The following is a 14,220-nucleotide window of genomic DNA, read 5'->3' as shown; positions in this document are numbered from 1 at the left end:
AGTAAAGCAGTAGTGGCGAAGGGGTAGGGGGTCATTAACTGGTAGAACAAAGTAGACAAAATACATTAGTATGTTGGTTGGGATGGATGGGAGTTGTGGTCAAAAACATCCAGAAGGCACCATCTAGCTCAGTGTGGAGAGCAGGGGCTCTCCATTGTTTCACACTGGGTTCTCTCCCAGCCCTACCTTAAGATGTAGGGGATTGAACCTGGGACCTTGGGCACCTAAGGCGGATTCTCTACCTCTGAGCTATGATCCTTCCCACAGGAAGATGGCTGCAGGATGGATTAAATTCAGCCATCAGTAGCATCTAGTCCCTGAACCAGGCGCTTCCCAGGTGAGGTCAAACCTAATTAACCAGTTAAACATTGATATTTGTGTGACAGGCCACAACACATGGTTTATGGCTTGCGTTTTGATTGATGGGTCACAAGTTCTTCTGGCCTGTCTTCAGTACTTTAAAAAAAAAGTTTTTTATTTCATTAGCATGTCCAAATAGATTACAGGGTTTGTTTGTTTTTAAAAAAGTAAAAAGATCGTTATTTGAATACAAAAGAAAGCACACATAGCAGAAGATTGTACAGTGCTACCTCGGGTTACAGACGCTTCAGGTTACGTGATTTCAGGTTGCGCACCACGCCAAACCTGGAAGTACCGGAACGGGTTACTTTTGGGTTTCGGCGCTTGCGCATGCGAACGCTGCAGGTTGCGAATGTGTCTCCCGCATGGATCATGTTCACAACCCGAGGTTCTACTGTACAGAGGCTGCAATTAAAGGCCAGTCTTAGGAACAGCACAAATAAGACATTTTAAAGATAACCAGCTACTTTTCCTTTATTGCATCCCCCCCCCCCCAAATATTCAAAGGCAGGATTGCTTCCTTTAAAGCGGGAGGTGGAACCATCTGATGTTGCTTGTTTAAGAAGAGGGGGGTGGAGAGCATTTAATTGTGGCATAATTTCCTTCTTTTATACTGAGACAAAGATTCTATGAGTCCACTTGACTTGGAGAAATAATCAGTCCACTTGATTATGGATTGGAACTAAACTGCAATAGAAGATAGGAAGAATGCTGAAAGCCATCCTTCTTGCATATATGTTGACTCAAGGCCCAAATCACATTTTAATCTCCTTGCGGGTATTTAATAAGACTTGAAGCGCCAAATAATATGCATGCCAGTCTTCTGTCAGGGTTGACTCTCCATGTAACAGATTATCCTAGGGATGGAGGCATATAGAACAGCTAAAGTAATCCTAAAAGTCTGCTCAGATGTAATTGTTTCCCTCTTTGTTCCAGCTCACAGCACTGATGAGTTAAACATGGCCTTACAAACTCATTTGTTCCATTAAAATATTGATTTTTGGTAACAAAGGAATCTGGAGTTCCTAGCCTTTATAGCTGAAGAGAACAATTTCAGATGTAATGATGGTGAAACTAGAGGACAGGATAGACTATGAAGCATCCAAGATGAAATTTACATTTTTTAAAAGTAATTTTTATTCATTTTTTAACAAGTACAGCAAACACCACAAAGATATATTTACATGGTATCATGTAAATATATCATTTTTTGTCCATCTTGTGAAGAGACTAGGCTTTTTCTTTTTTAAAAAAGCACCGCACATACTAAATTTTTTATCCTGTGCTAAGCCTCATTGAATGCTGTGGGTTTCCTCAAATGCTGTTTGACTTGTCTCACACTCAGACTTACTTTAGCTGAGGCAAATAAAGTAAACTGTGAGTGCTTTACAATATATTCATATTCATGGCCTATTGGCAATAAATCCCATTGAGTACAATGACTCTTCCTCCCAGGTTAGTGGGTATAGGATTGCAGTTATAGGCCTGTCCGCCTCGTAGCACTTTTGAAAAAAACTTAAATTCATGGCATGTTGTTGAATCTGATCTTTAATCAATTTTCTAGCCCTAGCTGTAGAAAGCCACCACTGAGATTTCCTCCTGTCTAAGTCTTAAGCATCTGCGTGTATGGATTTCATCTTTTTGAAAATAATATTTGATCTCTGCATCGGAACACTAAGCAGCAAAATCAACATTTCAATGAGGTTCAGTAAAAGGAGAGTTTCCTTGAGGTGGAAATCTATTGATGACTTTTGGAGGTCAACAGTGTATGCTGTTAGTCTCAACTTCTTTTCAGCATGAATGTTATTCACTCCATGGACTTTTCCCTGCCAGTCTTATGGGGTTAATTCCTGAGTTTTTAAGGAGTGTTGACTTTGAAAAAGAGGCACAGAGGCCTGGTTGAATGCCATGGTAAAGCAAACTATGGTTTCCTTCGATATCACAGAGATACTGTACATGGTCTGCCATGTAGAAATGCAGGAGGCTGCTTCCTTGGGGAGGAACCTTTTAATTACTCAGATAATGAATTATCTGTACACTTAACAATTCTCTTGCAGCACAGTAGCACACTCCTTTGCACAGATTGGGAATTAACTGTGACAGCCGGCAGGATTTAGTGGAGGGGTAGGCAACCTAAGGCCCGTGGGCCGGATGTGGCCCAATCGCCTTCTCAATCCGGCTCGTGGACAGTCCGGGAATCAGCGTGCTTTTACATGAGTAGAATGTGTGCTTTTATTTAATATGCATCTCTGGGTTATTTGTGGGACATAGGAATTCGTTCATATTTTTTTCCCCAAAATATAATCCGGCCCACCACATGGTCTGAGGAACGGTGGACCGGCTCATGGCTAAAAAAGTTTGCTGACCCCTGATTTATTGCTTAAAAGCTGGACTAGTATTGAGGAGACCTGGTTGATTGTAACAAAACCTCTAAGATATTTTCAAGAAATATTTGCATTATCAATGAAAACAGTTAAAAACAAGAAATCAACAAAGGCTTAGATTATCCCAGCTGGACTTTACCAGCTCTGATAGGTATATGGATGCAGCTTGAGAGTGGTTGCCCTCATAATCACAGGACTACAGTCCTTCCATCTATGGGCTATGCAGAAATTGTTCTAGATATACACGACAAAACAGGATCTTGAGTTGTTCACCCAGCAGCCCTTAAGTTCACCCAGCAGCCCTTAAGTTGATCAGAACGGTTTTCATCTGCAGACAAATGACAAATTTGAAACTGAAGTCTTGCAGTCTAGCATTTATTTAGCTAAATTTATTGCTTGATTGCTTTTAAAAAATGAAACAAGTGGCTTTCAAGAAATATTAGAATTGCCAATAAAAACATTTAAAAACAAATAAAAACCTTTTTAAAACAATTAAAATCAGCACTGAACAAAAACATATCAATATATGTGTGTCTGGACTGACTTGCCTAAACAGAAATGTTTTAAGCAGGCACCAAAATGTTCTTGACTGCAAAGTGAAAGTGTTGTGGCTACATGGAGGATGGCAGGATGGGTTTCAACTCTCAATTTGGTCATGAAATTCATGGAGACAGTCATCGACTCTCATCCTATTTTACAAGAACACTGTGGGGATAAATGGAAGGTGGGGTTTCTCAGAAAATGCAGGTACACCGCCTTCAGCTTGCTGAAGGAAGTATGATGCGATAATAATGTAAGGAACAAATAGTAATTATAAGTTGCTGCAGCAATTAGTTTCTAAAACTTTCCACAATTTGTAACATAATAGGCTGACATATAGCTTGTGCAATAATATTTCTAATAAAATTTGCATAAATATGTTTCACAGAATATTGAATGAGTCAGGGATCTTAATCCTGTTTTATTTCCCAGTGGAAATCTTGCCTTTTTGAATTAGAAATTAATGCCATCTGCAGTAACTCCTTAGACATCACTAAAGGATCAAATGGCCCATACTGCCTTTTTCACCATTTACAGTGAGTCATGTGCTGCAAAGTGGCAACTTCCCTACTGAAACAACTTGAACCACCTACAAGTGTTTCAAAAAGTGTGAGTTGAATCTGGACTTAAACCATATTTAGAATAGACCATTGAAATCAACTGGACTTAAATAAGTTGCTGTTGTTGGCATCCATCTTTCTCGAGAGAGAATGGAGTATGATCTGGGGGTGAAGTCAAACCACTGGGTTAGCAGCACCAAAGTTATCTCCCCGGGGAACAAGTCTGGGAAGTGTGTGGCGGTCTTGGGCTGCCGTGATGGCAAGACTCAGCCTCACTAATATGATCCAAAGAAAAGTAGAGCAATATGTTTGAGGCCAGCTTAACTGCAGGAGTTGTCAGAAGGAGGCGTATAAGTGTCGTCCAGCTGTCTTAAGGACACTCCAAAGATATCCTGCAAGGCAGCAGAGTTTTAGAACCAGAGTTTTCCTTCTCCTAGATGGGCAGCAGTGTTGGGAGTTATATGCAAAATTCTGTTAAAATAAGCAACAGTCATTACATGTTTCCAGTAAGCGTCCTCAAAAGTCTGCTTTGGTTTGAAAAACAGGAGAAAATACCGGTAAATCTTCATAAAACGGTTGCAAAGAAAGTTGAAAGATTCTTGGAAGAATTTATGATCAATAGGCACAATAATTCCCCAATACCTGACAAGATTGCACCTTGCAACACAGAGATGGTCACAGGGATGTAGAGTAGAACATTTTCCAGGAATTTATTTTTCCACATAAAATTTTACATTTCATAAGTTCATTAGTAACAACGAATGGATGCAGACTGCAATTAAATATAATGTACGCTTGGTAGTTTCCAAGTTTTTAGTGTTGTTTACTAAATATTTATAAACTAAGCACATAACTCTTCAGGGCATTGGAAAGATTTCTGATACAAATTGGGGAAAAAATCAGTTGCAAATTATCTGGTGCAAATTATTCTAATTTGCATGGGAACATTTTCCATATTCCCCCCCCCAACTCAAATATTTCTGGGAAGCCTAGAAACGCCCCCCCCCCAGCCTTTCCTCTCTGTTTCCTGTTCTACGATGGTTAGTGCATTTGTAATATGCCTTTGCTCAGGGCTGTATTTCGCATGGAAAAACAACAATAAAGGTCAAAAAATCAGAGTGAATATTCTGTATAAAAGATGGGGCCCAATATAGCTTCAGTAAGATGAACCATTTCAAACTTATTTATTAAAAGGCTTCATTTTGCTGCTGGTCGATTCGCTGCTGATAAATTTGAGACATTTGAATATGTGGTGCTGGAACGTGGCTACCCAGACTAGGAGTTACGTCAAGCTAATGGTTGAAGTCTGCATCAGGTACACTCTCACTTCTCCTTTTGAACTTTTTGTTTCCACTAAGCATAAACTCATTCAAACACCTTGCAATTTAAAACTCTATTAAAAGCAGGAAAATGAGATCACTGCCCTTGTGGGGTTTTTCTCTCTCTCCTTTTACCTAGTCTGTTTCATCAACATGTGTCAGGCCTGTAATAAATTTGCCGTGCTGTCAAAAGCTGTCACGCTGTCTCGCCGCACTGAAAGCTGGTAGGCAAGGGAAAGATTTATCTTGGAGCCTAAGGGAAAACCAATAAACTGGAACCATCACATTCTTAACTTGTATCTAAAATTGAAAGGCTTTACTTACTGGGAGATCCAAGCTTATCTTTACTGCACTCTGTAAATTTAGTTTTGCTTTCCCTTAACTTAATTTTCCTCCATCTTAATTGACTACAGTAGGAATTCAATGCAAATGCTGGCTAAAGACTCTTGTACGTTCACAGTGGGGATTGTTTCAAAGTAATTCACAGGTTTAATTTGGGCCTTGTTTGTGCCCTACATGCCTTGAAGCAACTATGCACATCTGCCTAATCAGTAATGTGTTAATCTTCAGAATTGCAGTGGGTTCTGGGTATGGAGGTGAGGAAAAAAGACCAAGTGGCAGAATATAAGGGAAGAACATGCCATCAGATACAGCAAGTGCCACTTTTGAAAACTTGATTTGTGTGCTGTGGACAGAAACAGGAGCTCTTTAGGATTGCATCCTGCCTACGATTACAGTTACGCGGGACGTCACCTATGTATTCGTAGCAAATGAGCAATCTGGGAATAGTTGGCAGTTAATGAGCCTTGAACCTGAACAATGTTTAATCGTACATCTGTGTGCAGAAGCATGTTCTGCTTCTCCCACAAGAATGATGTGTTCCCAATGTCACGATTGCTTATGCAAATTGTTATAAGATTGGTACAAGGATTTTAAGTTACATTAAACTGAGTAGAACCTTCCCTTGCTGGGGGGGGGGGGAGAGAAAGACCTGAGATTCCCTGTGGGCTACAAATCCCATCTTCTCATGACCATTGGCCATACTGGCTGGGATTGATGGGAGCTGGAGTTTAGCAACACCTGGACAGCCACAGGTTCTGCATCTCTGATGTAAAATAACTTCGGTATGTAAAGGACATACAGGAGATGTGGTGTTTGGGTTGCATCCAATGAAGCCATCCCATTCATGCAAGGATTTCCACTTGCCCAGCCAAACCTCTCCTCACACTCCTTTCCCTGTGTGTCCCATAAACTTGCTGAGGGAGAGGAAAAGAAAGGTAATTTCCATTGCGCAAGTTGAAGTCCTTGCACAAACAAGATGTCTTCTTTACACTTCAACTGTTTATGCCCTATCATTTATATAAAAATATCTATCTGTCAAAGCAAATAGCCACACCTGAACTCCATGTGGGTTTTCTATACAACTTAGAAACCTGATCAGGACTGGCAGGGCTGAGCAGTAGGTAAACAGTGAAGGGACAGGGGGAGCTGGCATGACTGCTCTCCCACTCATCTGATTCTGATTGCTTGAGTACGTTGATGCCTGAATAGTGCTTGAAGCAGAATTGGAAAGGAGGGCAAGATTTAAAGGAACAGCACGTCCTACAAGGTAATACATGTTACTGATGCAACGTAGGACTCAAATCACACAGGACAGAGGCAGTTGTGTGGCGAAAGAAAGAAAAAAGGTAAAGGACCCCTGGACGGTTAAGTCTAGTCAAAAGCGACTGTGAGATTGTGGCGCTCATCTTGCTTTCAAGCTGAGGGATCTGGCGTTTGTCCACAGACAGCTTTCCGGGTCATGACTAAACTGCTTCTGGTGCAATGGAACACTGGGATGGAAACCAGAGTGCACAGAAACACCATTTACCTTCCCGCCACAGCGGTACCTATTTATCTACTTGCACTAGTGTGCTTTCAAACTGCTAGGTTGGCAGGAGCTAGGACAGAGCAACGGGAGCTCACCCTGTTGCAGGGATTTGAACCGCCAACCTTCTTATTGGCAAGCCCCAGAAGCTCAATGGTTTAGACCACAGCGCCACCCACATCCCCAATTGTGTAGTACCAGTTATATCAAAGGTGAACTAGGTCTTTTTCAGGTTTGAGGACCATGTGGAACTTTTTTAGCACAGTCCACGATAAAAAGAAAATCTTGCATTAGAGCCTGCTCTTTCCTTTGCTTATTTGATTCTTTTCATTCCATGATTGGGACTGACACACAACACTTGGAGGCTTGTTGCTGTGAAAGGTGAAAACATGGTTACCAACAAAGCTTTCACCCATGTATCATCCCAGCTGCCAATACAATGATCAGTGGATGGGTTTGTAATGACAACAGTCTATGTGAGCAAGAGCTGTCAAAAAGCAGATTTGTGATATATTAATATCTGAGACGGAAATAAATAAAAATCCCAAGGGAACTGCTCTGTTCACTTGGTTATCTCTGAAATCCTTTCTTCGGTCTTTTAAAGGAAGCTTGCAGGATCTAGATTTAAAAGTGAAGACAGCTAATTGGCAAGAAGAGAACAAGAGAATGGTGAGGAGGAAGGGAGATCAGAGGAAGGAGGGCAAATGCTGAAAGGGAAAAATAACACAAAATAAAAATGAAGAAACTATGTTTGGCATAAAATGAGAGGTGAATGAAATTTGTAATTTGTGCACCCAATTGAAGAATCCAGACTATTTCTATTATATTTTCAAACTTATCACTAGGGGCCTGAAGGGGTAGGACTATAGAAAACTGCTTTTTCAGACTTGGGCTTATTCTCTTTGTGGGTTGTAGGAATTTCTTGGCTGTTGAGTAATTCTGATTATTCTGTATCTTTTGTCTTCCTTGTTTCTTTTTAGGGAGCTCCTGTTGTCTATAGCTCTTGGGCAGGTTCTGTCCCTGCTTATCTGCGGTATTAGCCTGACCAGCAAGTATCTGTCAGATGATTTTCATGCCAACACTCCAGTCTTTCAGAGTTTCCTGAACTACATTCTCCTATTTTTGGTCTATACCACAACATTAGCTGTTAGACAAGGTAAGTGGCATTCTCTGGATGTAGAATAATTATTGCATTAATTAATTAATTAATTAATTATAATAATAATAATAGCTATAGCTTTTCTCAGTGCTTTTTTTTCTTTAAAAATGTATAGGGATACTCTCATTTCCCTACTCATGTTGAAATACTGCCACTCAATGAGGCCAAACTTAGATTCACAAAATGTTTAGGAGTATGCATACCCCTGCTCACCCCCAGAAAAGAAAGCACTGGCTTTTCTTTCTCATAGTGGATAATTTCCCCTCTCTTGGAACATATCAAAGCATTTCCTAGTATTTAAAAAGAAAAGAAAACTTGCAGCTCCTCCAGAAAGGTTGATAACTACAAAAGGTTGCAAAATCACTATTAAACATTTGGGGTAAAGGTAAAGGTACCCCTGCCCGTACGGGCCAGTCATGTCCGACTTTAGGGTTGTGTGCCCATCTCACTTAAGATGCCGGGGGCCAGCGCTGCCCGGAGACACTTCTGGGTCACGTGGCCAGCATGATGAAGCTGCTCTGGCGAGCCAGCACCAGCACAGCACACGGAAACGCCGTTTACCTTCCCACTATAAAGCGGTCCCTATTTATCTACTTGCACTTAAGGGTGCTTTCGAACTGCTAGGTGGGCAGGGGCTGGGATCGAAAGACGGGAGCTCACCCCGTCGCGGGGATTCGAACCGCCGACCATACGATCAGCAAATCCTAGGCACTGAGGTTTTACCCACAGCGCCACCTGCGTCCCGACATTTGGGGTAGGAGTCACCTAAAAACCCTGGTATGGTAGCACTGCTCAAAGACTTCCCTTCTACCCTTATTCCCCCCCCTTGCACCTCCCCATCCCTGAAATTGACTCTATGGAGGTTGGGAGAAGCCCCAGAACAACAGAGAAGGGAAGGAGAGGCAGATCATTTCATCTGCACAGACAGAACTTTCATCAAAGTGCAATGTAGAATTTCACCCTTGATATCTTATCAGCATGAGATATTCTAATGAGAGCAGTCTTTGAGGGTTTTCTTTTGTTTTTCCCTTCTCCTGTTGGCATATATGTTCATTTAGAAACCTGTTCTGATTTTGAGTGCATATTAATGAAGATATGGAGACAGCAGACCTAGTCACGGCGGTGGGGGGACATAACTATAAGAGCAAACTTTGACTCTGAAGGCTACAGTGGTAAAGGGAAGAACCTTTCAGTCCCAATGAAACAAAGATAACATTCATTCATTCATTTTATTGGTATGTCACTTTTCCACAAAATAAATCATGCTGAAAGCAGCTTGCTACAAAGAAACAGGGATACATTTCAGACAAACAGTACAAAAACAATTTCATAATAACATAACAAAACAAAAATATAGCAAAATACAATAATCATAGTCACACAAAAATCACTTTTAAATTCTATAACAAGATTACTTAAAGAATATGCAGCATCCAAGAGCAAAAATATCAAGGGAACTTCCCAGTTTCACTTTAGTCCTAGAAACAGCCCTCCCATGATGTTGCTCACAGTCTGTCTCCTGCAGCAACTTCTTATAAGGCCTTCAAGGGTCTTAGCTGCAAACATTCCTTCCTTGATGTTACTCACACATGAGGGGATATTCATCAAATTTGCAGATGGCACCAAACTGGAGGGGGTGGCTAATGCCTCTGAAGACAGAATTGGGATTCAAGAAGACCTTAACAGACTGGAGAATTGGGCTGGAACTAACAAAATGAATTTCAAAAGGGACAAATGTAAGGTTCTACACTTAGGCAGGAAGAACCAGATGCACCACTATAAGATGGGGGATACCTGGATTGCCACTAGGACATGTGAAAAGGATCTAAGGGTCTTCATAGAGGACAAGCTTAACATGACAGTTAAAGAAGGATGTTGACAAGCTGGAAGGTGTGCAGATGAGGGCAACCAGAATGATCAAGAGTCTGGAAACCAAGCCTTATGAAGAACAGTTGAGGGAGTTGGGTATGGTAAGCCTAGAGAAGAGGAGACCAAGAGGATATATGATAGCTATATTCAGATATCTTAAGGGGTGTCACATGGAAGATGGAGCAATCTTGTTTTCTCCTGCTTCAGAGCGTATGACCTTCAAGTTACAAGAAAGGAGATTCTGATTAAACCTCAGGAAAAACCTTGGAAGGTGGTGGACTCTTATTTTTTGGAGATTTTAAAGAGGTTGGATGGCTATCTGTCATGTTTGATGTAGCTGAGATTCCTGAATTGCAGGTGGTTGGGCTAGATGACCCCAGGGTCCAGTCCAACTCTACAATTCTATGGTTCTATGCCTGGGCAGAATTTGATTTCACCCCCTGCACACATGAATACTACACTTGTCTTAGGGCTGGAGGATCATCCAAAATAGCATGGGAAACTGGCATCAATGAAGACTGTAGTGTGTGATGAAAACTGGGAGAGGCACAGGCAGAAGAACCTTCCACACTACCGGAGCCCAGTCAAGTATCCATTCTCAAGGTGCTATCATTGAACCATCTCTTATTTCAGTCCTATTTCAGTACCTTGGACAGGCACATGCTTGAAAAGACAAATAGATGCTATGGTTTCTGAATTAATCTAGGTATCTCTACTCTTCCCCGCCTCTTCCACTTCAAGAGGTTTCCTGTTGAGATTAGGTGTGAGTAGGAAAATGCAGCGGGTTTCATGTCAAAGCCTTATAATTAATTCATGCATTTAAATGAACAAATAAACAACTTCTCTCTCTCAATCAGAAAAGCTTGAGATGAATCGAGGAAGGACCTTCAAATAATATGAACGAAGTACCTATTGAGTTTTGACAAATATTTATTTTGCGATAGGCATAGCTTGCTCTTTTGTGGTCCTCCGAGTGCCCACCCTTATCCAAGTCCAGACCCCCTTGAGCTTCCGTAAAGCTACAGCATCTGGTGCTCTAAGGCTATTCATTGGGCTCTCAAGTGCTGGTTAACTTATTGGCCATGTTTTTGTGTGTAGACTTGAAATGTGGTTGTGGTCATCATCATTTCAGATGCTTCCTTTGTTGACATCTGTGAGTGGCTTGGCATCCTGCCTGCTGCTTAAATTATTCAACTTTGAGTCCCAGCCTTGTGGAGCAGACAGCACACCCTGTTGAGGAGAGTAATGTTCTCCTTCCCACTGGGATCCTTGTAATTAAAAGGAAGCTGTTGACTTCCACTGCGGAGGCTTCTAAACAAGGAGTTGTAAGTGTCTGTTAAAACTAAACCTGGTAAAGAATTGTCTCAGAGGCTGCAAAGATGACCTCTTTCAAAGAAAGTTTTTTTTCTCTCTCCTTCTAGTTGGATTGATAGAATGTAGCAGACACAAGTCCTATAGGTTTGTTTGCTCCTCTTGCAGAATATGGGAAAGCCTATTAATGGAGGCCTTCTCTCACATCCTTATAAGAACAATTAGAGGTTTCCCAAACCCATCAAAACCGGAACAGGATAATGAATGCGTGCATCATTTCTCCATTTCCCAGTTTAGGTGCCTTGTGGTGAAATATAGAGCAGTTCTCCTGCCGCCCCCATGCCTATTGCAACTAGGCACTAATGCCACAAAGTTGACTTGCTTCTAAAACCATGTGGCTTGCTAGGATCATAAAAGCCTAGTGTTCTTCTGTTCCCAACAATTAGAGCAAGGAGGGCTAGAGATAAGGCAGTGGTGTCAGAGCAGGGTGAAGTGTGGAAAGAAACAGAGCAAAACTGAAGTAGTGTGAAAAACAGAAACGAAGATGTGGAGCGAGGAGATAGCCTGTTATACCACTTAATAGCAGATCTTCAGCTATAGTTAATGGGGCAGGCAATGGAGACTTGGCATTAACTACAGGCACTGCAAAGATAAGTAGAACAGCACAGAACCTATTTCAGATAGTGTGACTCCATCCTACGTGTATGACTTTGTTTTTCTTAACTGGAATTTAGTGCAGAGTTTGCTACATTCTTTGCAGAGAAAGTGTTTCTAGCGTGGCTCTCTGCTGATTAGATAATACAGTTACATATAGTTCTTCATTTTTTATTTTCTGTGGACTATTTTTCTTTCATAGTGAAATCCAAACATTTGTCCAACAGTTCTTGTGGTTGTATACAATAATTGCAGGAAAGGCTTCACACAAGCCTTTCCTGCAATTATTGTATACAATAATTGCAGGAAAGGCTTCACACAAGGCAAGGCACCTGAGATTAAGAGTCTCATGCTCTACTGACTGAGCTATTTTGCCAATCCTTCCTATCTACTGCAACCCTCTATGCCATATCCCTTGTTGTTCCAGAGGGTAGGGTCCCCCAGTCCCCAGGAGCACTATTTCAAGGAACATAAGGGGGGGGACTTGGGGAAATTTGGGGCCCTGCCTAGTGCAAGCAGAAGTACCTTCTGTTAGCACAAAGTCTTCACTAGATACAACTCTTATTTATTACCTGTCGGTTTTCCAGCCCTCTTGATGCAAATCTGTTTTTAAAGCATCTCCATTTGCTCAAACTCCCCATTAGCTAATGTTGTGGAGGATCCTGCATAGCCATTGAGATGTTCACTCACCACAGCAGCACAATAAGAGAAAAATTGAGTGCCATTAGCAAAATGTTGCCTCAATGCTACCTTGAACTCCCTTTTATGTATGTCTTCAGCTCAACATTTGCCTTTACAAATTATTTATGCTTTAGTTTCAAGCATTTGCAGATGCTTCTGTCTTTGTCTGCAGGCAATTAGCACCACTATGGTTGATTTCCTGTGAGTAAATTAGTTTTAATTTCCACTCTGCTCCTTTTGCATGGCTCTATTACACCAAGATTTTGCAAAAGAAAAAGAAAAAGTTTTGCAATGCACTTTACCTCCAGTACGTAGCTGAAACATTGCAATTGAGACATGCTGCTTGCACCACATAGGTGATACTAATTTCAACAGTCTGGGTTGTTGTTGTTGTTTTAATTAAGCACAGATTAAAGGACTAGTAGTATTGACTGTGCTTAGTGATTGACTCCCATGAAAGGAAGAGAAATGGACAAAAGTCCATTTTAACCCCTTTTATCTGAGGGTAGGCAGCAAAAGTGGTTCCATCTCCATTCTCCCCTTGGGCACCCCAGTATCCCACTTTTGCAGAAGCCAAACAGGATGGAATAGTTTGCCTGAAAAGTGGGGTATCAGCTGACTGGTGGCAGCTCTAAACCTCAGTTCCTTTGGCACAGTAGTTTGATTTCAAACCATGCAGTCAAAGGAAAATGCTTCGCCTGATATCACAGGTGACTAAGAGATGGTCAGCCCCACCCACCTGCCACAGTAGCCTATACAAGTTAGATGTCTCCCCAAGTATTTAGACTGTGTACACATTGCCATTTACTCTGACTCCAATGCAGTTCCAGCATTGGTGTTTGAAACCAAGTGTACATGATGATAGCCAAAATCCATTTGTATACTGTAATTTCTTGAGGAATACTGCTGATTGATGTATTTCCCCTCGAGCCTGCTTCCAGTGAATTTGGAAAAAAAAACCTAAGGCATCGTTAAGCTGAGGTGTGTCCATTTTAGACATCCATTGCACATGTGCAGATGACACCACATGCACAGATGAGGCTTTGGTGAGTAGGCATTTGGGGGCTCCAAGTGCAGGGAAACAAATCAGGTAATTGTGCATACAGCAACATAAAATGTTACTTGAAACACAGCAGGGGCAAACTATCTCACTGCATTTTAAGCCACATATGTTCATGCCTCGCCGTTTTTCAGGCAGAGGGTCATTGAAAATCCACTTTAGGTAGATTTTATAGAGCTGTGTTTGGGTTGTATTAATGTCCAAGGCTTGGAAAAAAGCACTTAAACCCTTTAGTTATTCAATTCATTTGCTTCACTTTTTGACGAAAGGTCCTTGCTATTGAGGATGCAAATTTCAGCATAAAAATTGAAATTCACAGAAATGTGGCTCATTTCTACTCATATTGACTTCAAGAAGAATGTCACTGATATTTGCTTTGGGACATTGCAAATGTAGCTGGGGGAAATCAAAGAAACAGAAGTGGTGTAGCTTTAGAGCAAGATGATGATGTGCCTG

The 14,220-nt window shown here is 41.3% G+C and overlaps 1 protein-coding gene across 1 annotated transcript in view; it reads left to right on the top strand.

The window, feature by feature from the left end:
• Positions 1-14,220, top strand: part of SLC35F1 (solute carrier family 35 member F1) — a 209,418-nt gene that overhangs the window by 102,487 nt on the left and 92,711 nt on the right. Inside the window, exon 2 of the mRNA XM_082216156.1 lies at positions 8,011-8,186. Within this exon, the coding sequence (XP_082072282.1) occupies positions 8,011-8,186 (176 nt within the window). The remainder of the gene's footprint in view (positions 1-8,010; positions 8,187-14,220) is intronic.

The sequence above is a fragment of the Podarcis vaucheri genome (assembly GCF_965113315.1).
Source record: "Podarcis vaucheri genome assembly, chromosome: 3".
Taxonomy (NCBI): Eukaryota; Metazoa; Chordata; class Lepidosauria; order Squamata; family Lacertidae; genus Podarcis; species Podarcis vaucheri.
The sequence above is the reverse complement of the archived record's forward strand: the minus strand, read 5'-3'. Positions and strand labels throughout refer to the sequence as shown.